The 23,398-nt window shown below is 44.7% G+C and overlaps 2 protein-coding genes across 3 annotated transcripts in view; one reads left to right on the forward strand and one right to left on the reverse strand.

Moving 5' to 3' along the window:
• sqstm1 (sequestosome 1) overlaps positions 1 to 151 on the reverse strand; it is an 83,950-nt gene extending 83,799 nt beyond the window's left edge. The window contains exon 1 of the mRNA XM_069897974.1: positions 66 to 151. Within this exon, the coding sequence (XP_069754075.1) occupies positions 66 to 105 (40 nt within the window). The 5' untranslated portion in view covers positions 106 to 151. The remainder of the gene's footprint in view (positions 1 to 65) is intronic.
• The window catches only part of mgat4b (alpha-1,3-mannosyl-glycoprotein 4-beta-N-acetylglucosaminyltransferase B), a 166,950-nt gene continuing 143,634 nt past the window's right edge, over positions 83 to 23,398 (forward strand). Inside the window, exon 1 of one of the 2 annotated variants that reach the window (XM_069897971.1) lies at positions 83 to 389. In XM_069897971.1, coding sequence (XP_069754072.1) covers positions 299 to 389 — 91 coding nt within the window. In that variant the 5' untranslated portion in view covers positions 83 to 298. The remainder of the gene's footprint in view (positions 390 to 23,398) is intronic. The other variant, XM_069897969.1, reaches the window with a different exon arrangement.

Raw genomic sequence — 23,398 nt, forward strand, 5'->3', positions numbered from 1 at the left:
TACAAAGTTTCATCCACCCTCACAATCTGACTTCAATCTCGCTTTATTTTAATCTCTTCCTTTACCTCCAGCCCCGAACGGAGCACGGACCGACCACACGCCCATCCATCTGAGGGCCGATATCTGTCCGCAGCGCGAGCGGGCGACGCATGCGCCTTGGGGAAGGTGGGCCGCCGCCGGCATGCGTCAGTCGGCGTCCGCGTAAGGATGTAGTGCGCGCGAGGCGGAGCGGTTGGCGCGGTCCCGGTCACACAGTGTGGAACTGGAGACATCAGCTGAATCATGTCCGCGCGGTGAAATGAGGCTCCGAAATGGGACGATCCTGACGGCTGTGGTCCTGTGCAGCGTGGTCTCCGTGTCCTGGTACGCGGCGTTCTCCGCTCAGAAAGGTGAGCCCCTGTGAGGGGGGGATAAAGGTGGGCCCGGGGGGGTCTCTCTCTCTCTCCCCCCCACCCTCCCCTCTCTCTCTCTCCCCCCACCCTCCTCTCTCTCTCTCTCCCCACCCTCCCTCTCTCTCACACCCCCCCACCCCTCCTCTCTCTCTCCCCCCCACCCCTCCACTCTCTCTCTCTCCCCCCACACCACCTCACTCCCCCCCACCACCTCCTCTCTCTCTCTCTCCTCCCCCCCACCCTCCCTCTCTCTCTCTCCCCACCTCCCCACTCCTCTCCCCCACCCTCCTCCTCTCTCACCCCCCACCCCCCTCTCTCTCTCTCTCTCTCCCCCCCACCCCTCCTCTCTCTCTCTCTCCCCCCCACCCTCCCCTCTCTCTCATCCCCCCCACCCCCCCTCTCTCTCTCCCCCCCACCCTCCCCTCTCTCTCTCTCTCCCCCACCCTCAACCCTCTCTCTCTCTCCCCCCACCCTCCCCCTCTCTCTCTCTCCCCCCCACCCTCCCCTCTCTCTCTCTCCCCCCCACCCTCCCCTCTCTCTCTCTCCCCCCACCCCTCCTCTCTCTCTCTCTCCCCCCACCCCTCCTCTCTCTCCCCCACCCCTCCTCTCTCTCTCCCCCCCCACCCCTCCTCTCTCACCCCCCACCCCTCCTCTCTCTCTCACCCCCCCACCCTCCCCTCTCTCTCACCCCCCACCACCCCCTCTCTCTCTCCCCACCCCTCCTCTCTCTCTCTCACCCCCACCCCTCCTCTCTCTCTCTCACCCCCCACCCCTCCACTCTCTCTCTCATCCCCCCACCACCCCTCTCTCTCTCTCTCTCCCCCCCCCCACCCTCCCCTCTCTCTCTCTCCCCCCCACCTCCCCTCTCTCACTCTCTCCCCCACCCCTCCTCTCACTCTCTCCCCCACCCCCTCTCTCTCACTCTCTCCCCCACCCCTCCTCTCTCCTCCCCACCCCTCCTCTCTCTCTCCCCCACCCCCTCTCTCTCTCTCTCACCCCCACCCCTCCTCTCTCTCTCTCTCTCTCTCCCCCCACCCCTCCTCTCTCTCTCTCTCTCCCCCCACCCCTCCTCTCTCTCTCTCTCTCTCCCCCCACCCCTCCTCTCTCTCTCCCCCCACCCCTCCTCTCTCTCTCCCCCCACCCTCCTCTCTCTCTCCCCCCACCCCTCCTCTCTCTCACCCCCCACCCTCCTCTCTCTCTCTCACCCCCCACCCCTCCTCTCTCTCTCTCACCCCCCACCCCTCCTCTCTCTCTCTCTCACCCCCCACCCCTCCTCTCTCTTCTCCCCCCCCCTCCTCTCTCTCTCTCCCCCCACCCCTCCTCTCTCTCTCTCTCCCCCCACCCCTCCTCTCTCTCCCCCCCACCCCTCCTCTCTCTCTCTCCCCCCCACCCCTCCTCTCTCTCTCCCCCCCACCCCTCCTCTCTCTCTCTCCCCACCCCTCCTCTCTCTCTCTCCCCACCCCTCCTCTCTCTCTCTCCCCACCCCTCTCTCTCTCTCCCCCACCCTCCTCTCTCTCTACCCCCACCCCTCCTCTCTCTCTCCCCCCCACCCCTCTCTCTCTCCCCCCACCCCTCTCTCTCCCCCCCACCCCTCCTCTCTCTCTCTCCCCCCCACCCCTCCTCTCTCTCTCTCCCCCCCACCCCTCCTCTCTCTCTCTCCCCCCCACCCCTCCTCTCTCTCTCTCCCCCCACCCCTCCTCTCTCTCTCTCCCCCCCACCCCTCCTCTCTCTCTCCCCCCACCCCTCCTCTCTCTCTCCCCCCCACCCCTCCTCTCTCTCTCCCCCCACCCCTCCTCTCTCTCTCCCCCCACCCCTCCTCTCTCTCTCTCTCCCCCCCACCCCTCCTCTCTCTCTCTCTCTCCCCCCCACCCCTCCTCTCTCTCTCTCTCCCCCCCACCCCTCCTCTCTCTCTCTCTCCCCCCCACCCCTCCTCTCTCTCTCTCTCCCCCCCACCCCTCCTCTCTCTCTCTCTCCCCCCCACCCCTCCTCTCTCTCTCTCCCCCCACTCCTCCTCTCTCTCTCTCTCTCTCCCCCCCACCCCTCCTCTCTCTCTCTCTCCCCCACCCCTCCTCTCTCTCTCTCCCACCCCTCCTCTCTCTCTCTCCCCCCACCCCTCCTCTCTCTCTCTCCCCCCCACCCCTCCTCTCTCTCTCTCCCCCCCCACCCCTCCTCTCTCTCTCTCCCCCCCCACCCCTCCTCTCTCTCTCCCCCCCACCCCTCCTCTCTCTCTCTCTCCCCCCCACCCCACCCCTCATCTCTTGCAGTCAGAGAAGCTGAGTGCTCATGGATTTGCCCCAGCGAGTCTCCACAGCCACACAGAGTCTAGAGCAAACCATTGGCAACCCGAGCTCCAGATCCGATCCGAACCTCCAACACGATCAGGCACCCCCCTTGTATCCTGGTTCTGATGCTCCTTTAGCCAGTTTTGAGCCAGTCTCCAGCAGCCCCCAGTTTCCGGAGGTCGCTCGCCTCGAGTTGCCAGCAGTGTGGGTCTTTCAGCCTCAGAGCCCCCTCACCGGTCCGCCACCCTGGTCACCGTCCCATGAATCGTTTCCTCTGCTTCCCCTCACACGGGGTGGTCTCACCGTCCTCTGTTCCCCTGGGCTCTGCAACCCCTCATGGCTGCTGCGGATCAGAGGTGCCGCTATTTTGAGTGCAGACCCTGCGGTTGCGGGATTTTATATCAAACTACCGATGACTCCTAGGCTGTTCCAAGCCTGTGCACAGCTCAGCTGACGCCAGTTGACTGGGTGGTCGGACCCCAGGGGAGCACAGTATCTCTGCTCCTCAGTCTCTATAGGCTAACACTTCGCTCACCCCCGATCCCACTGCTGCCCCTTTATTGGAAGCTGCCAGTGTGTCGAACGTCCAGGCAATTGGTCCCAGTGACCATCTTTGCCTCTCCCCCCCCCCCGGCAGTCGATGCATTCTCAACTCCAGGTCTCTCTCCACCCCCACCCTGCCACCCCAGCAATGTGTTTCCCTCCATGGCCTGTGGCTGAAGGGTTGTTTGGTAGTCAGGATTTTAATGTTAAACTTCTTGGGCATTGACATGGAACAAAAATGTGAATATTGCACTGTAGAATTTTAGCAATTTATTCTCTGTAACTGATGTGGTCAATAATTCTGTTTCTTGACCCTTGTCGACCCAATTTCCTTCCTTGGGAAGAGAGGTTTGCAATTTTTATACAATGCTCCATCTGCTGCTTGGAAAATGTTCTCTTTGTCTAACTGTAAACCTTGTTGCTGAACTGCTTGCTTTTGACGAGCCATGCAGGAAGGAGTAATGCCTCTTCATGATTTGCAGGACTCTTGTCTGCAGGGTCCTTCCTCTTTTCAGATCCCTGGGTGTGGGAAATTCCCATCTCGAGTTGTGCTTTTGCATGGTTTTTCTGTTTTGTAGCCAAGAAGGGTTGAGTGGTTACAAATAGATGATGCTGGGAAGAGTCCAAGTGGTCAGGTTGTGTGGGGAAATGGCATTAATGTCTCAGCTGAATTATCACTTAAGTTGTGTCTTCACTAGCAGTCAATACCCACAATCTTTTCATTTGATGCAAGTTCTGGGCCTGGAATGTCAACCTTCCTCTTCCCCAAAAAAGGATGCTGTTTTCCACAAAGTTTCTCCAGCAAATTGTTTTTAAACTTGGTGCATTTGCAAAGAAAGTAGTTTTAATCCAAATGTTTTGCATTAATTAAACTGAACTTGGCAACCTGTACTAGTGCAATGGGGATTCGTGTTGACAGAGAGCCTTGTTTCATGATTACATTTGATGCTGACGTGTAATTAATGTTACTAAATTAACAAATGCAATAACAGAAAAAAAAGCACTAGAATCACTCAGCAGGTCGGACAGCATCTGTGGGAAAGAAAGGAGGCCCTTAACCTCCATCATTTAACTCTTCTCGCGTACACTGCCTGACCTGTGTTGTTACCAGTGTTTTCTGCATTTCAGCTCAACAAGTTATTGAGAGTTTTTTTCTCTCCTGTCTGCATTTGGCAGAACATGAGGCAGCTGTGTATCAACAATTGACAGAATGCCTTCCTGATTATTTCTGCAAGTTTACTTTGTAAATTGATGAAGGTACAGAAATTTACCCAAAGTATGAACCCATTTCTCCATACATTTCAAGTTAGTGTGAGCTCTGGTATTCTCCTACCTTGTATCCTCTTGACATTTCTACATCACAAGCTAACAGCAGAACATGGTAGAGAGAAATCCTTCAGATGGGCTTCATCTGGGGAGAAAGGTGACATTTGTCTTAACGTGGAGAAGTTAGAAATTAGTTTTTAAACATGTAGGGAAAAATAAAAAAAGGTGGGTGGGAAAGGACAGATGGTATGTCTGACACCCAATCACAGATCCCCCTCCCTTTCTTTTTAGTCTGATTGAATTTAACTTTTCACCTGCTGAGTATTCCTGATATTTTCTGTTTTAATTTCAGATTTTTCAGCATCTGCAGTATTTTAATATTGGATTAGCATTTTTGTTCCATGACATGTAGGGAAAGGAGGAAGGTAAAAGCCCTTGGTAATTATTCCTACAGCTCGTCATCACTGTATGCCAACAGTATAGGAAGATTTACATTTGGAATCTGACATATGGCTAGAAATGAGAATGGAATACAAAACATGTTTGGCAAACAACAATGAATTGATGAGATGTACATTGTGTCACATATATTTAGATTTTCAAAAGGCTTTTGATAAGGTGCCACATGTTAGGCTGATAAATAAGATGAAGGTCCATGGAATTGCAGGGATGCTATTAGACTGAATAGAAAATTGGCTGATAGGCAGAAAGCAAAGGATTGAAATTAAGGGATCCCGTTCAGTTTGGCAACCTGTAACAAGCGGTGTTCCACAGGGGTTGATCTTGGGGCCGCTGTTGTTTACAATTTATATTAACAATTTTGATTGTGGAATGAATGGTTTTGTGGCCAATTTGCGGTTGATACTAAGATAGGTGGCAGAGCGGGAACTGTTGCAGAAGGATATAGACAGATTGGGGGAAAAAATATGGCAGATGAAGTTCAATGTTGAGAAGTGTTCGTTCTACATTTTGGCAGTGGATATAAACAAGTAGAGTACTATTTGGATTGGGGGGGGGGGATTCAATCCTCGGAGGTGCAAAGAGACCTGGGCGTCCTTGGGCAGAGTAATCTAAAAGTTAATGCTCAGGTGGGATTGGCAGTGAAAAAGGTGAAAGCTATGCGAGCATTCATTTTAGGAGGTATAGTGTATAAAAGTAGAGAGGTGTTAATGAGACCCTATGGGGCACTGCTGAGACCCCATCTAGAGTACTGTGTACAGTTTTGGACCCCCTATCTTAGAAAATATGTGATGTTGCTGGAGAGGGTGCAGAGGAAATTTACTAGGATGATTCCCAGAATGCAAGGGGCTGGCTGGTGTATGGGGAGCCTTTGACAGCTCTTGGGTTGTGTTTGTTGGAGTATAGGAGAATGAGAGGGGATCTCATGGAGACATTTTGAATATTGAAATGTTTTGATAGAGTGAATGCAGATGTTTCCCTTGATGGGTGAATCGAGGACAAGGGGTCACAGTCTTAAAATTAGAAGTTGTCCAATTAGAACAGAAAGGAGGAAGAACTTCTTTAGTTAGAGGATTGTGGCTCTGTGGAACTCACTGCCGCACAAAGCAGTGGAGGCCAGATCACTGGGAGTATTTAAACAGGAAATTGATAAGTACCTCATTGGTAAGGGTATCAAGGGATTTGGGAAAAGGTTGAAAATTGGAACTAGGTGTGAGCATAATTCAGCTTTGTGTAGAGTCACAGAACAGACTTGATGGGCCTAAAGGCTTGCTTCTGCTCCTTTGACTTGTGAATTTTTTTTGTATATTCTATTTTAAAATGTTCATAAATTAATGTATTTTATTGGTTGAATTCCTTTAGAAGATTTGATTGTAAAGGAGTTGAATTTGTGGAAAAGGGTTTTGATAGGGTGGATATGTTAATATGCAGTTAGAATAAGGAATTGTGAATGCATACAAGACCATAAGACATAGGAGCAGAAATGGGTTATTCAACCCATAGAATCTTCCTCCACCATTTAATCATGAGCTGACCCATTTTCCCACTCATCTCCACTCCCCTGCCTTCTCTCCATAACCTTTAATATCCTGATTATTTAGATACTTATCAATCTCTGCCAGTAATGTGGCCTCCACAGCTGCCCATGGTAGCAAATTCCAGAGGTTCACCACTCTGACTAAAGAAATTCCTCTGCATCTCTGTTTTAAATGGGCACCCTTCATTCCTGAAGTTGTGCACTCTTGTCCGTGACTCCCCTACCATGGGAAACAACTTTGCCACATCTACTCTCTCCACACCTTTCAACTTTTGAAATGTTTCAATGAGATCCACCCTCATTCTCCTAAATTCCAATGAGTACAGGGCAAGATCTATCAAATGCTGTATATATGATAGCCCTTCCATTCCTAGAATCATCCTTGTCAACCTCCTCTGAGCCCTCTCCATCGTTAGCACATCCTTTCTTAAATGAGGAGCCCAAAAATGGTCTCATTACTGCAAGTGAGGTCTCACTGGGGGGCACCTCAACATCACATCCCTGCTCTTTTATTCTATTCCTCTTGAAATGAATGCGAGCATTTCATTTGTCTTCACCACCAACTCAACATGGAAGTTTACCTTCAGGCTAAGGCACAAGGACTCCCAGGTCCTTTGGCATCTGGGATTTTTCTCCCCATTCAGAAAATAATCTGCTCATACATTTATACTGTTCCAACCTTTATTGCTCAATAATTGGAGCATCAGGGTAAATATGTTTCATTGCATCTCAAGCAACCAAAAGGTTGTCTTGAAATAATAATGTTGGAAAAACTCAACAAGTCAGGCAGCATCAATGGAAGGGGGAAACCATGTTCATATTTCAGATTAATAATCTTTCATTATTATATATTTGTAAAATATGTTTTTATTCTTGCTCTGCCAGCAGTAGTGGCAATTGACTTGCCTGAATAAACAGTTTTTCCCTCTATTCTTGGTACATGCACAACGATTCATTTCAAAGGGGCTCAATCAATGTTACTGGAAGAGAGTAGAGATGGTTGAGAATATAACTTTCATTGGGGTATGATATTGAGACTGTTACTGTTGTCGAATGTCATTTATGAATAAACCCAAGGAGACTCCTTTGACAATTACTACTTGATGGAAAAAAGTATTATTAGCTATATGTCTTTTCTCAGTTGGGCATGGAGCCTGTGGTTAATGTATTGGACAACTCTTGCATTAATATAGGCAAACAGTGCTGTCACTTAACAGCAGGGAGAAATGAAGATTCTGTGTAAGAGCTTCTGAAGACATTGAAATTCTCTCCCCTGGATGGCTGTCGAGGCAAGGTTGTTGTATTTATTCACTAGTACATTTTTGAATGAGGGACAGATGGAACTGGCAAGGAAGAGGAGTTGAGGCCTGGGCAGATATTTAAATGGAGGACAGACTTGAGGATTTGAAACATTGGTGATGTCTTTTTACCTTTGCTATATAAAGGCACTGTTTGACCTGATGAGTTTCTCCAGCATTTGTGTGTTTTTTATTTTAACAAAAATGTGTCTAGCATTCCTTGACCTCCCATCACCCCACCTTGAAAGCTGTCAGCCTGATCTGTTTTCAACATATCTGTTTAATCGCTGGAAATTCAAATCTGTTTTTTCATGAAGGCTTGTGTTGATTTTGATTTTGATAGTTAATGGGTTAAAATCAGCTATTGACTGAGGTCAAATGCCACCTCAGGGTTGTGAGATTTATTGTCAGAATATGTACATGACAACACATACAACCCTGAGATTCTTTTTTTCCTGTGGGTGAGGCAGAATTGCCACTAATTGGCAGTGCAAAAAAAATTCACTCATTGTACACATAAACAAATAACAAAATGTAAACAAACTGCACAGAGAGAAAAAAAATCATTAAAGTGCAAAAGTCCGAGTCCTGAAATGAGTCCCTGATTGAGTTTGTCGTTGAGGAGTCTGATGGTGGAGGGGGAGCTACTGTTCCTGAACCTGGGGGTGCGAGTCTTGTGGCCCCGATATTTCTTTCCTATTGGCAGCAGCAAGAATAGAGAGTGTTCTGGGAGGTGTGGATCCTTGATGGTTGTTGCTGTTCTCTAATGGCAGTGTTCCCTGCAGATGTTCTCGATAGTGGGGAGGGTTTTGTCTGGGATGACCTGGTCTGTGTCCACTACCTTTTGCAGGGTTTTCTTCTCAGGTGTTCCCATATCAGACTGAGATGCAGCCAGTCAGCGCACTTTCCACCAAAACATCTGTAGAAATTTGCCAGCGTTTGTGTTTGAGCCTGCGAATTCAATATGTTAGAGAGCAGTGCAAGTGCTGGAACAAATCGTGACCAAATTTCTCACAGACTTAAAAGATCCTATAATAGTATTCTGAAGAGGTGAATAAGTGTGTTCAGGTAATATCCTGCAATGAACAATATCAGAAGAACAAGTGATCATTATCACATTGGTATTTTGTGGGAGTTTACTGTACACATTTATTATAATTCCATGGTGCCCATCCAAGTTTAAAGTGCTCAAGGCAGGCTGGAGCTAACAATGTGTAGTTTGTAAATTATGTAATCTGGACATTTGTATCCGCTTCAAACAAACACTGACATGTTTATTGTTAGTTTTCACAATAATCTTTTGCTTCAGGTTTTGTATGTTTAAAATATTTGGTCACACAGTAAAGCTCCAGAGCAGAGTGAGTTTGTAAAGCATTGCATCAACTCCATTCAAGGAACAGAAATGGGGGAAAACATTTATTGTAAACTTAGTTTATTGTTATATTTCCTGAAGTAGAAATGGCCAACTTTCATCATTTTTCATGCATTCAGCCAACTCTTTCTTCTCCTCATGTTTGCCCCTCAGCCCCTCAATTACCCCAGGCTATTTGCTTCAAACACTCTTTGTGGAAGGTATTTCCGTGCTTGCCCTGCTTCAATTTTAAAAGTTTCTTCTGAGTTCTCCATTGGATATTGGCAGAGAAGTAGAAGATGGAGTTCAATCCAGATGAGAGTGAGGTGCATTTTGGAAGGACAAACCAGAAGGCTGCGTATAGGGTTATTGGTCAAAAGTAAAACACAGGATTCTGTGGACACCGTGGTTGAAGTAAAAACACAAAATGCTGAAAAAGGGCTCAGGCCTGAAATGTCAGTTATGTATCTCTGCCTTTGCTACATAAAGGATACTGTTTGACCTGTTGAGTTCCTCCAGCATTTTGTGTTTTCACTACAGGGTTAATTACTTAAGAATGCGAATGAACGGTTGAACCTTTAGGTCCAAATCCATGCATCCCTAAAGGTTGCTGCACAGGTTGATAGGATAATTTAGAAGGCCTTTGAGATGCTGGGCTTCATTAATGGGGGAATTGAGTTCAAGAGTAGAGAGGTGGGAGGGAGGGATTAAGTTCATATACCACGTATATTTCTTTATATGCACCATTTCATCAGATGCAAGGATCGACAACGAGATAGACAACAGACTCTCCAAGGCAAATAGCGCCTTTGGAAGACTACACAAAAGAGTCTGGAAAAACAACCAACTGAAAAACCTCACAAAGATTAGCGTATACAGAGCCGTTGTCATACCCACACTCCTGTTCGGCTCCGAATCATGGGTCCTCTACCGGCATCACCTACGGCTCCTAGAACGCTTCCACCAGCGTTGTCTCCGCTCCATCCTCAAAATTCATTGGAGCGACTTCATCCCTAACATCGAAGTACTCGAGATGGCAGAGGCCGACAGCATCGAGTCCACGCTGCTGAAGATCCAGCTGCGCTGGGTGGGTCACGTCTCCAGAATGGAGGACCATCGCCTTCCCAAGATCGTGTTATATGGCGAGCTCTCCACTGGCCACCGTGACAGAGGTGCACCAAAGAAGAGGTACAAGGACTGCCTAAAGAAATCTCTTGGTGCCTGCCACATTGACCACCGCCAATGGGCTGATATTGCCTCAAACCGTGCATCTTGGCGCCTCACAGTTCGGCGGGCAGCAACCTCCTTTGAAGAAGACCGCAGAGCCCACCTCACTGACAAAAGACAAAGGAGGAAAAACCCAACACCCAACCCCAACCAACTAATTTTCCCCTGCAACCGCTGCAACCGTGTCCCGCATTGGACTTGTCAGCCACAATCGAGCCTGCAGCTGACGTGGACTTTTACCCCCTCCATAAATCTTCGTCCGCGAAGCCAAGCCAAAGAAGAGATATATATCCATTATTAATCCATTATTAATTGTAATGTAATTGTGGTTTTAAAATTTTTTAAATAAAATATAAAAAAAAGAGTAGAGAGTCATGTTGCAACTACAAATCTCTGCTGAGATCACACTTAGAGTATTGTGTTCAGTTCTGGTCACCTCGTTATAGGAAGGATGTGGAAGGTATGGAAGAGGGTTTAGAGGAGATTTACCAGGATGTGGCCTGGATTGGAAAATGTCTTGTGAGACAAGGTTAGCAGAGCTGGGACTTTTCTCTTTGGAGCATAGAAGGATGAGAGGAGACTTGACAGAGGTCGACAAGATTATGAGAGGCATAGATACGGTGGACAGCCAGCGCCTGTTTCCTAAGGCAAGAATAGCAAATACAAGATGACATGTGTACAAGGTGAAGAGAGGGAAGCTTAGGGGAGTTACAGGGGTAAGTTTTTATGCAGAATTGAGGGTGCATGGAATGCCTTGCAAGGGATGGTGGTGGAGACTGAAACATTAGGGGCATTTAACAGATTCTTAGACAGGCACATGGATGCAAGAAAAATCGAAGGTTACAAGGTTTGGAGGGTTTAGTACTATTTTTAAAAATCGAAGGTTACAAGGTTTGGAGGGTTTAGTACTATTTTTAAGGAATGTGTGTTGGCACAACAGCGAGGACCAAAGGGCCTGTACTGTGCTGAGTTTTATATGTTCTACATCTTGGTGACTGCGTTTCCTTGAAGACTTGGTCACATTTCTTCTCTATATGTGTAAACATAGTCCCTGCATCCACCCGATCAAAAACCTCTATTGGGTCACCCCTTGAATCTTTTTTGAGTGGTAAAAAAGACCTGATTTATTCATCCTTGTACATCACTGCTGTTCTGTAGAATCTTAAATATCTGTGTGCTTTTTGTGTGCAACCCAGATTTGATTCGGATTTAGGAGAACTTGTTTGATTCATTGGCACCCCAAGGTCCAGGTCCAAGTTTCTGACATGATCAGAAAGCCTTCAGCATGGATGATCAACTCCAGATCTCTAAAGCACTCAACTTCCTGGTTCAAAAAATTATTCACCTCTATTTTTAAATACTTTGACTGATCCAGCCTCTACAAATCTCTGATCTAGAGAATTCAGAGATTAACCACTTTTATTCAAACGGCGTAGTTTAGAAAAGGAGTAATCCATTGTGGTGTCTGACATTACAATTTTAAAATTCACCACCTGCCTTGAGAATTGGGAAATTGGCATTTGAATTGATGTAAATTGTGTGAGTTTATCTTTGTAAGGCAAATGGTGTGAGGAGCCTTGTCATTCTCAGTCCTGTATGGAAATCCTGGGTTGGTACAAGAACATCAGTCTGTGTCCTTAGCACAGAGACACAAGCCTGGCTTAAGCATCATCGGCCGATGATGCTCCAGCCATTATTCTGTAGAGGGCTTAGAGCCAGGATGTACTTTTTTTTTGGATGTTTTGAAGAGGTTGGTTCCTGGCAGCCTTTAGGCAGTCTTCAATTGAGTCAATGGGTCTCTATGACTTCACGCTGTACCGGGAGCTCTCTGTAAGCACAGTTGCATTTACACAATCTGCTGATTTTTAAAAACCAGCAAGCAAGAAACATTATAGCTGCTGCCCTCCCTTCTTCTTCCAGCTTCCTTCATGTATAGTATAGTGATTGAATTACTGGATGATTATACAGAGGCCCGAGCAATTTTTCTGAAGGAATGACAGCAGCTAAGGAAGTTAAATTCAAATACCAAGAAAATCTGGAATAAAAATCTACTTTATGTAGCCATGACTATCAAACTATTGAATGATTTTATAATGCTTACTGGTTCACTAATTTTTCTTCAGGAAGGCTATCTGCTGCCTTTACCCTTAAATGCTTTCTGGTATGGTTGTAAGGCACTCCATTCAGATCAGCAGCTAACACTGGATTAGCCAACTGTATCAATATCCTGTGAATGATTACATTAAAACTTTAACACTATGATCTGATGAAAGGGCAGTGACCTGTTTTTCTTTCCACAGATATTGATAGGATATATGTATATCAGAATTTATTGTCATGAACATGTCACAAAATTTGTTGTTTTGCAGAAGCATCAGTGCAAATATTGTTCTAAATTTTATTTTAAAAATTTGTACAAAAATAAGAGAAAGTGATGTAGTGACTGTGGTTCATTGTCCATTGGGAAATCAAATGGCCAAGGGGAAGAAGCTGTTTTTGTGCCACAGGGTGTCCATCTTCAGGCTCCTGTACCTCCTTCCTGATGGTAGCAGTGAGAAGAGGGCATGGTTTGAGTGATGAGGGTCCTTGAGGATAGAGGTTGCTTTCTTAAGATGTCGTATCTTGTAGATGTCCTCGATGGAGTGAAGACTGATGCTGACCAAGTTCACAACCCTCGATGGTCTTTTCCTGTCTGTGTATTGACACCTTCATACCAGACAGTGATGCAACCAGTCAGAATGCTCTTCACAGAACACCTGTAGTTGCAAGAATCTTTGGTGACTTACCAAATCTCCCCAAATTCCTCGCAAAGTATAGCTGAACCTTCTTGATGATTGCATCGAAATGGAGGCCCCAGAACAGATGAGGTCTATTTCGTGTTCTGACTTTTTTTCCCCTCCTGAAGTCCACAATCAGTTCATTAGGTTTGTTAACATTCCCTCTGGTCTATACTTCCATGTCACCCAAATACACCCAAATTACTCTGCATGTCTTTGAAACTTGGGAGAAAGTACAAACAGTTTACAGTGGCTGATTGGAACATGGGTCACTGGCGATATAATGTCATTTGACCATAATATAACCATATAACCTTATACAGCACAGAACAGGCCAGTTTGGCCCTACTAGTCCATGCCGGAACAAATCCCCACCCTCCTTGTCCCACTGACCAGCACCTGGTCCATACCCCTCCAATCCTCTCCCCTCCATGTAATTATCCAGTCTTTCCTTAAATGTAAATAACGTCCTTGCTTCAACCACCTCTGCTGGAAGCTTATTCCACATCCCAACCACCCTTTGAAGAAATCTTGTGCCAACTCAGTGCATCAGTATATTTGCAGAGTAACTGTTCATTTGGACTACAAATATAAAACTCTTTGCCCTTCCTAGTCGTAATTTCTCTTCAGTTAAGTATTATTAAATGTAGACATAATTTTTGCTTCAATGGCCAACATCAGTAATATGCCACAGCTTTATACTTCAATTAACACAAAAACACCTCTGCTCTTCTTTCCACTCTTCTCTACCTTTAGTCTTCTGTATTTGTGTTGCTTGTTCCTTTCCCCTAGTACAGATGGACCACCACTGGAAGTAGCCTCTATCCATCCCTTTAATTTTAGATGACATTCACTCTTGCTCTTTTCCATTGGAAGCAGCTAAAGGTATTCGTTAAAGTGCTTCTTCCAAAGAAATAGTGTTGCATCCCCTTGAGCTTGTGATGATCCTCTTTTTTTTCTCCCCAAGCCTCCCCTTTTTTCCCCCTCTGGTTCCCAAAATTATATTGCTGTCTGGATTAATGATGATTGCTGACTGATCATACATCAATCCTGTGTTAAGAATTCTGAAGATTGTTGTGAATTCATTTATGTCCATAAATTTGTTCTTTTTCTTGATGCTGTGGCTCTTGCTTCTGGACTTCTGCATTCTCCAATCAGTACTGATTAGATAAATTTAACCCAACGAAACAACGTTCTCTGGTCCTCGGTGCAAAACATGCAGACACACAACCAGAAAAAAAACACATACAAAGGGCAGCACAATTAGTCTAGTGGTTAGCACTTTTTAGCAAAATATATCACTTTAAATATTATGTTGAATTTGAATCTTGGCCTTTTCATTATCTTATCGCTATCCATTTACAATTGTTTTGAGCATCCATTACTTCGCCTCTTGTGTTGTCATCTGCAAATTATAGCACTGCTGGTAGTCCCATATGCAAATCATTTGACATTGAGGAGTTGGCAGAAGTTTTCTTGGAAGAAAGCATTCCAAACTTGTGATGACATGTTGTTAATTATTGGCCTCTGGTTTTCTTCCTCTTTAACCTTTTTAACCCTCACTTCCCACCCCCCTCCCTGCTCCCAAATGTGTGAATAAGATGTTGAAAATAAGCAGCCTTCATGACAGTTCGGTGGGTAGGATGGCAGATTGAGCATGCAGTAATAATTTATACCAGTGGCCGTTTTGCAGAACTGGCTTAAAAAAAAGCTTGAAGTTTCAAAAGGTCGTGAAAAGTGAAAGTGATGGAGAGATCAATGTGTCTCTGGAAGTAAAGATTGTACAGCAATGGAGCTGACAGACAGCTTTGAAGGTTGCCTGTAGCCTCAACTCTTTCACCCATTTTTTCCACTTTTATTTCTATTTTAGCATTGGGTATTTTAATTTTCCATTTAAAAAAAATCCAGCTTGCTAGCTGTCATTAATCCTGCACTATTTATTCTTCTTCCATGTAAAGCAATGTTCTTTCTCACTGAAAGCTTGCCAAATGTCTGCATACCATACATTCACAGAATTTCATCTCTACTGCCTTTCTGTGTCCAAATTCTAAATATGATGCTACACTTGGTGTCCATTTCCAGACTGGCATCTGCTGTGGATTTGGCTTGGTTGGGGGGTGGTGGGGAAAAGGGGGAAGAAGAGTCCAGTGCTGTTTTCCTTCACTTTGAAAAGCTGTAGAGAGTTGGTTCCCTGCCATCAGGAGATGAGGCCCACATAAATGCCGAGGAAGTATCTGATGTAATGCACTGGTTGAAAAAGTTTCTTTACTTGATTTGCATCGAACCCAATCTTTCTGGCATAAAACAAATGTTTCAAGAAAAGGCTAGAACATATTACAAAACCAAGAAATCCTGAACACTCTGGTTAGAATCAGAATTTGTCATGAATGTGTCATGAAATTTGGTATTTTGGGACAGTATTACTGGTATGAATATTGCTATAAATTACATTTTTTTTAAAAAGTGCAGAAGAAGAGAAAGTGAGGCCGTGTCTGGGGTTCATTGTCCATTCTGAAATCTGATGGTAGAGAGGATGAGGCTGTTTTTGTACCATTGGGTGTTCGTCTCAAAACAAACACATAGATTCCACAAACAAGTAGATTTAGATTTATTGTCAGAGTACATACAACCCTGAGATTCCTTTTTCCTGTGGGCACAACAGTATTACCATTAATTGATAGTGCAAAAAAAAATTGTATATAGTGTAAACATGTACAGGCTCCTGAACTTCCTTCCTGATTATAGCAGTGAGAAGAGGGCATGACCTGGATGGTGGGGGTCCTTGAGGATAGAGGTTTTCTGCAGTATACCTGTAGAAATTTGATATGTCACTAAAGAGTCTTTAGTGACTTACCAAATCTCCTCAAACTCCCTGCCCCTCAACTGTGGCAAGAGAAGTATTTAACGTTGATATTTGGTGTTGAAGTGTTTTATCAAAATTGTTCACCTTGGAGTGCTGATGATGCAAGTCGATAACTTTTATCTGAAATTAATAATAAACTCAATTAACATCAATTTTCCACTCAAAATGGACGATTTGGTCTCCAGACAACTGCAATGGGCTCCAATGTGAGACCAATCTTTTTCTTTTAGAGCTGCACTTCTGATACAGAAGAGGCTTGAGCCAAGCTGTTATTGCAGATACAGCAATTGGTTGAAGTGTGTGAATTTACCCAAGGGCATAAGAAATGAGCCTAAACCTGCCACTAATCAGGATCATGGCTGATATTCCACAATACCATCCTCTGATCACTTAATTCCTTTAATATTCACAAGAGTGTTGATCTTTGTTTCTGAAACCTCTATCCTCAAGGACCTCCACCATCCAGATCATGCCCTCTTCTCACTGCTTTAATCAGGAAGGAAGTGATTCAGCTTCCACAATTCTTTGAGGTATAAAATTATAAAGGTTTGCTGCCCTGAGCAGGGATGTTTCATCTCATTCTTATTGTGGATACATCACACCGACAATTGCTTGCTCCTCAACTATTCTATAAGTCCCATTATTATAGGATAATCATGTTTGAGAATTCTTTAAATCTATGCCAACTCTCCTCAATCCCATCAATCTTCTCAAAGTATTCTGTGGCAAAGATTGTGCTTTACAAGTATGGATATTAGTCAAAATTTGGAATTGATAACTTCAAGTTAAGCACATGCTCAAGGCAAATGCTGAAATTGAGCAGCGTCTCTTTATGCTGATTTTTTTAACTGGTTTTTAATTTTTTTTATTTTTCACACTGTGAACCATATCAATCAAAATACATACAAACATTTCCTTCCCTCTTGAATATACACAGTGGCATTTTCTCCCCTTTTTCCCCCCTCCCTTTTCTCCCTCCATCCACCCCCCTCCAAACCCATTAAACGTTCAACATATACAATACAATAAAACCATTAAACAATGTCATCACACAATGAAAAATAAACAAGAAAATTATGTCATCTACTGTTACACACTGGATCAGGTCGTTTTGTCGTCTTCTCATTTTAGGGGGTGGAGGTCTGCAGTAAGCCCTCTCTGTTATGTTCCATGTACGGCTCCCAAATTTGTTCAAACAATGTGACTTTATTTTTTAAATTATGTTATTTTTTCTAATGGAATACATTTATTCATTTCCATGTACCATTGCTGTACTCTCAGGCTCTCTTCTGATTTCCAAGTTGACATTATACATTTTTTTGCTACAGCTAAGGTTATCGTAATAAATCTTTTTGGCGCTTCATCCAGTTTGAGGCCTAATTCTTCTTGTATTACTTAGAAGAAAGATCTCTGGATTTTTTGGTATGTTATTTTTTGTGATTTTATTTAAGACCTGATTCAGATCTTTCAAAAACTTTTTCACTTTCTCACATGCCCAAATTGCATGTACTGTTGTTCTCGTTTCCTTCTTACAGCGAAAACATCTATCTGATGTTGTTGGATCCCATTTATTTTAACTTTTGGGGCGTGATATATAACCTGTGTAACCAATTATACTGTATCATGCGTAACCTTGGTTTATTATATTCTTCATAGTTCCAGAGCATAACTTTTCCCATATTTCATTTTTTTTATCTTTGTTTAAATCTTTTTCCCACTTTTGTTTGGGTTTATAGCTTATTTCATCATTTTCCTTCTCTTGCTCTAACGCTATTCTCGGTTTCCCACCTTTCCATAAGAATTTCCTTATTATTCTCTTTAGTTCATTGAAGAATTTCTCTGTTAAGGGAATTGGTAACGATTGAAATAAGTATTGTATCCTTGGGAAGACATTAATTTTAATGCAATTTACCCTCCCTTTCAACGTTAGTGGTAATCCTTTCCAATGTTCTAAGTCTTCCTGTAATTTCTTCATTAATGGCTGATAATTTAATTTGTATTGGTGGCTTAAATTATTATCTAATCTAATACCTAAGTATCGGATTGCTTGTGTTTGCCATTTAAATGGTGATTCTTTTTTAAATTCTGTATAATCCATATTATTCATTGGCATCGCTTCACTTATTTGCGTTGATCTTGTCCCCTGATATTTCTCCATATTCCTTCAATTTCTTACGTAGTTCTTTTATTGATATTTCTGGTTCTGTTGATGTTGATGAGGAATAATATTGTGAACCAATATTTGTTGAAATTTGTGTTAACTTTTGCATTGCTTGATTCCAATCATTCTTTTTCTGTGCACAATATTCCAGTTCAACAAAGATACATTCTGATTTTAATTGTTTTAATGGAAATGTCACCCCACCTCCCCATCTTCCATTCCCAAGTCATTCAAACTTGCATTGTTGACCTGATAGCTTCTTTAGTGCTGAGAGTTTGATTCACAATGTCTTGGTGCAGGTCCACTTGTACAAAGCATTCTTAACGAGTTGCATTCAGCAGAGGTTATCCCATGTTTTAAATACGGGAGGACCCCTTGTTATGGCCGTTCTGATAAAGGAAATGCATCCTTAAAGAATTTATAAATTACCATCAAAAAATTTGATAACATTTTGCTCTCTTGGAATTTCTGTAGAATAAAAATAAATTCATGCTTTTTAGACACATGCGCAAATTTAAGGGAAAATCAGGATATAGTTAATTTTTCAAAAGTACAACCTCCCTGTAATGTGGAGGCTTGCCTATTCCTGGTATTGATGAGGGACATCTTTATGGCTTTCCTTTTTTTTGTCTAAATAGTATGTTTGCACCATAACATTGGACAAGTTCAGCAGCAATTTTTAATGTTTTTTTTGCATCTTACAGCTGTGTGCAAGCCTGCAATTATCAGAAGTGACAACTTGGGTTTGGGTTTGAGAAAGTGCCTTGAGGCTGACTTCTGTTTTAATAGCTGTTTGAATAAAGGAGTGAAAATACTTGAGTTTATGTTATGATTCTTACAACCCTGGGACATCCCAAAACTCTTTACACCTAATTAATTTTCAAGTGTTGTATCTGGAGCAAGACAGTCAATTTATACACAACTATTATTCTCAAATAGTAGTGAGATAATGACTATAACTTAATTTGTGATATTTTAGAGGCAGTGTTTGACCAAATTCCACTCTTCATTAAATAAGTTGGTCTGGCATTAACATCCTCTGTCAGGAGGAACATTCAACATTTTTGTGCCCTCTCTTTTGAAGTGAAAGTTGCGACAGCAGACTCTTTAGCCCCTTGAACCTTTTTTCTGGCTATATCATATAAAAACAGAAAGCTGGAAATACTGGGATCAGGCCACATCTGTGGGAAGAGAAAAGATTCGTGTTCCAATTGGAGAGACTTTAGGCCTTTTCATGCCAGGCCTCTTCCTGGAGCCTGGCTACAAGCACCGAGGGAAAACTTAAAACTTACCTACCATAGAGCAAGGGCTGCTCCAGTGTTGCATTCATGTTGAGCGGCACTTTGTAGTGCCCTCTGGATCTAATGGAGGCAGGGCGACTGGTGCCGTGGTGCCACCCCTCATAAATATGCGGCAGAGCAATTGCTCTGCGACATTTTGTGCTGTAGACAGTGGCCCCAAAGGCCAAACTATGGCCTTGAGGGGGTCCTGGAGGGAGAGGAGTGAGTAGGGAGCTGGGTTATGAGCGCAGAGCTGTGCTAGGCTCTGTTACGCAAGGCGATTGCCACCAGCTGCACCACAAGCTACAACCCCTAGGGCAATGGGCAGGTCAAGAGGGCTAATGCCACAGTCTGGAAGACTGTTAACCTCTCATTAAAGACACATGGTTACCCCGTTACTCGGTGGCAGGAGGTGCTGCCTGAGGAGCTATATTCTATTCAGTCCTTGTTATGTACAGCAACAAATCAAACATCTCATCAACGTATGTTTACTTTTCCTAGGAAATCAGGGACTGTGATGGTCTGGCCAGCCTGTCTATCTGAACCTGGAACCGTGCTGCTGAAGAGCCATGCTCAGATGTGCAAAAAGGACCCTCTAGTCCAGCCAGTTCAGCTACTGCACACTAATCCCAATTATGTCCATGTTAAATTTCCAGACAGGAGCACGGACACAGTACCCCTAAGAGATCTAGCCCCGCCTGGTTCACCCCCTCAGCACGCCCCCACTTAGAATGATCTTGAGAGGTTGGACGTGCGACCCCTAGTGAGCATTCAGATGGCCATGCTGAGGCCCCACAGCCTCACTCTGGTGATTCTGGAGCAGGTCCAGAAGACCTGCCGTCTTACACTACAGACCAGGGAACTGTATCAGCATCGCCAGTTTCCAAGGTCGTCACTCCTGCAAAGCCATCTGCTCTGATAAGGAGGTCTTCTCATGTTCAAGAGGCTCCAATATTCATAAACCTCGTTTTATTCTGATTGCGCTAATAGTTGCTAGCCTTGTTTTGGCTATGTCAGTAAATTCTCAATGCCATTTATTTGACCATTTTATGTTATGCTTACAGTAGAATTGCTTGCTCGCTTCATTGTTACCCTAGAAATTGTTCTCTTAATATTAACCCAACTTCTGCAGGGGGAGACTGTGATGAATCTGTGTCATCCTGTCATTCTTTCGCTGTGCTTAGTCTGCTCAACTGACATTGGACATGTATTATCTTTACCACTAAAGACACTCCCTTGGTTATAACTGTGTACTCACCCATTATCATTCATTATTGTATTACTGAGTTTCTACTAATAAAAGCCATGATTCCTGGTTAACTACACAGCCTTCGATTTTTTTTTTCATTAACTGGGACTTCAGGCTGATGGTGTCATCAGTCCGCCCCTAACCAGATACGTGCAGCGGCTGTACATTCAAGCAAGGCGGCAGAACACCGTGCTCTGCTGATTATCCTTCCCCGAGAAGGGTTGGATTCAGTGCCTCGGAGCCAGCCATGGTGCATTTAGTCTCTAGATGTAACCTAGAGAACCTCTGCCTTTACAGTCGGGCATTTTCCTTGCTTGAAAGGGCCTTTTGTCAGAACTGGGAAGGAGAGAAAGCCATCTTATTAAGCTGCAGGGTGGGTGTGGGGTGGGGACGGAAGAGGAATGTCTGATATAGTAAAATGTGAATGGCAGCAATTAGATTTCAACTTTATTGTCAAGACTTCTTCTTTGGCTTGGCTTCGCGGACGAAGATTTATGGAGGGGGTAAAAAGTCCACGTCAGCTGCAGGCTCGTTTGTGGCTGACCAGTCCGATGCGGGACAGGCAGACACGATTGCAGCGGTTGCAAGGGAAAATTGGTTGGTTGGGGTTGGGTGTTGGGTTTTTCCTCCTTTGCCTTTTGTCAGTGAGGTGGGCTCTGCGGTCTTCTTCAAAGGAGGCTGCTGCTCGCCAAACTGTGAGGCGCCAAGATGCACGGTTTGAGGCGTTATCAGCCCACTGGCGGTGGTCAATGTGGCAGGCACCAAGAGATTTCTTTAGGCAGTCCTTGTACCTTTTCTTTGGTGCACCTCTGTCACGGTGGCCAGTGGAGAGCTCGCCATATAATACGATCTTGGGAAGGCGATGGTCCTCCATTCTGGAGACGTGACCCATCCAGCGCAGCTGGATCTTCAGCAGCGTGGACTCGATGCTGTCGACCTCTGCCATCTCGAGTACCTCGACGTTAGGGGTGTGAGCGCTCCAATGGATGTTGAGGATGGAGCGGAGACAACGCTGGTGGAAGCGTTCTAGGAGCCGTAGGTGGTGCCGGTAGAGGACCCATGATTCGGAGCCGAACAGGAGTGTGGGTATGACAACGGCTCTGTATACGCTTATCTTTGTGAGGTTTTTCAGTTGGTTGTTTTTCCAGACTCTTTTGTGTAGTCTTCCAAAGGCGCTATTTGCCTTGGCGAGTCTGTTGTCTATCTCATTGTCGATCCTTGCATCTGATGAAATGGTGCAGCCGAGATAGGTAAACTGGTTGACCGTTTTGAGTTTTGTGTGCCCGATGGAGATGTGGGGGGGCTGGTAGTCATGGTGGGGAGCTGGCTGATGGAGGACCTCAGTTTTCTTCAGGCTGACTTCCAGGCCAAACATTTTGGCAGTTTCCGCAAAGCAGGACGTCAAGCGCTGAAGAGCTGGCTCTGAATGGGCAACTAAAGCGGCATCATCTGCAAAGAGTAGTTCACGGACAAGTTTCTCTTGTGTCTTGGTGTGAGCTTGCAGGCGCCTCAGATTGAAGAGACTGCCATCCGTGCGGTACCGGATGTAAACAGCGTCTTCATTGTTGGGGTCTTTCATGGCTTGGTTCAGCATCATGCTGAAGAAGATTGTCAAGACTACATACATGACATCACATACAACCATGAAATTTCTTTTTTTGTGGACCAGGCACAATTTATACTTGTCGATAACTATAAACTGTACTCGAGAAGAAAGATGTGTATAAAAGAGAAATGTAAACAAACTGTGCAATTACAGAAAAAGTAAATGTTCAGTAATAATGTACAAAGAATCTTTAAATGAGTTTCTGAGTCTGGTGTTCAGGAGTTTGATGGTTGAGGGGTAGAAACTATTCCTGATCCTGGTGGCATGAGGCAATTAGAATAAGAACAGTAAGGAAAGTATGTAGAAAAATGTGTATGCATGCAAAATGCAAAATAGGAAGATGTCCGTGGCAGACTGGGCACATCCTCCACTCCCGAAGAAGAACCAGCTGAACCAATATCACAGATGCAGTCAGAAACCAAATCACACTGAAGTTATAGAATTCATTGAGGTTAAAGTTTGCAGCATTCACAGACACAAGATAATGTGTTGTTTGTCAAGCTTGTGTTGGGCCTTGTTGTTACAAAGTAGAAAGCCACATTTATTAGTCATTGTGGGACCAGGTTGGAGGATTGAAGATGCAGGCAACTGGAGGTCCAGAGGTTGTTAGCCGCTGCTTGGCACAACAAGGTCTCATGCAATTATATCACGGCAATTACTAGGGGTGTACGATCCAGTGATCATTGGGGAAGGGATTAAAGGTGGAGTGGGTGAGCAAATGTAAGTTCTTCAAAGGCACTATCTCACAGGACTTACCACCTCAGGAGTTTGCAGAGGTTTGGTATGACATCGGAAACCACGGCAAATTTCTACAGATGTATGGTGGAATGTGTCGTGTCCAGCTGCATCACAGTCTGGTATGAGGACACCAATACCCCTGAGAGGAAAGCCTTGTAAAAGTAGTGGACACAACCCAGGACATCACAGGCAAACCCCTCCCCACCAATGAGAACATCTACAGGGAACCTTGCCACTGGAGAGCAGCAGCAATCAGCAAGGATCCACACCACCCAGCACAAGCTCTGTTCTCACTGCTGCCATCAGAAAAGAGGTATTGGTTCCACAAGACTTGCACCATCAGGTTCAGGAACAGCTGCTATCCCTCCA

The sequence above is a fragment of the Narcine bancroftii genome, chromosome 9, assembly GCF_036971445.1.
Source record: "Narcine bancroftii isolate sNarBan1 chromosome 9, sNarBan1.hap1, whole genome shotgun sequence".
In the NCBI taxonomy this organism is placed as follows: domain Eukaryota; kingdom Metazoa; phylum Chordata; class Chondrichthyes; order Torpediniformes; family Narcinidae; genus Narcine; species Narcine bancroftii.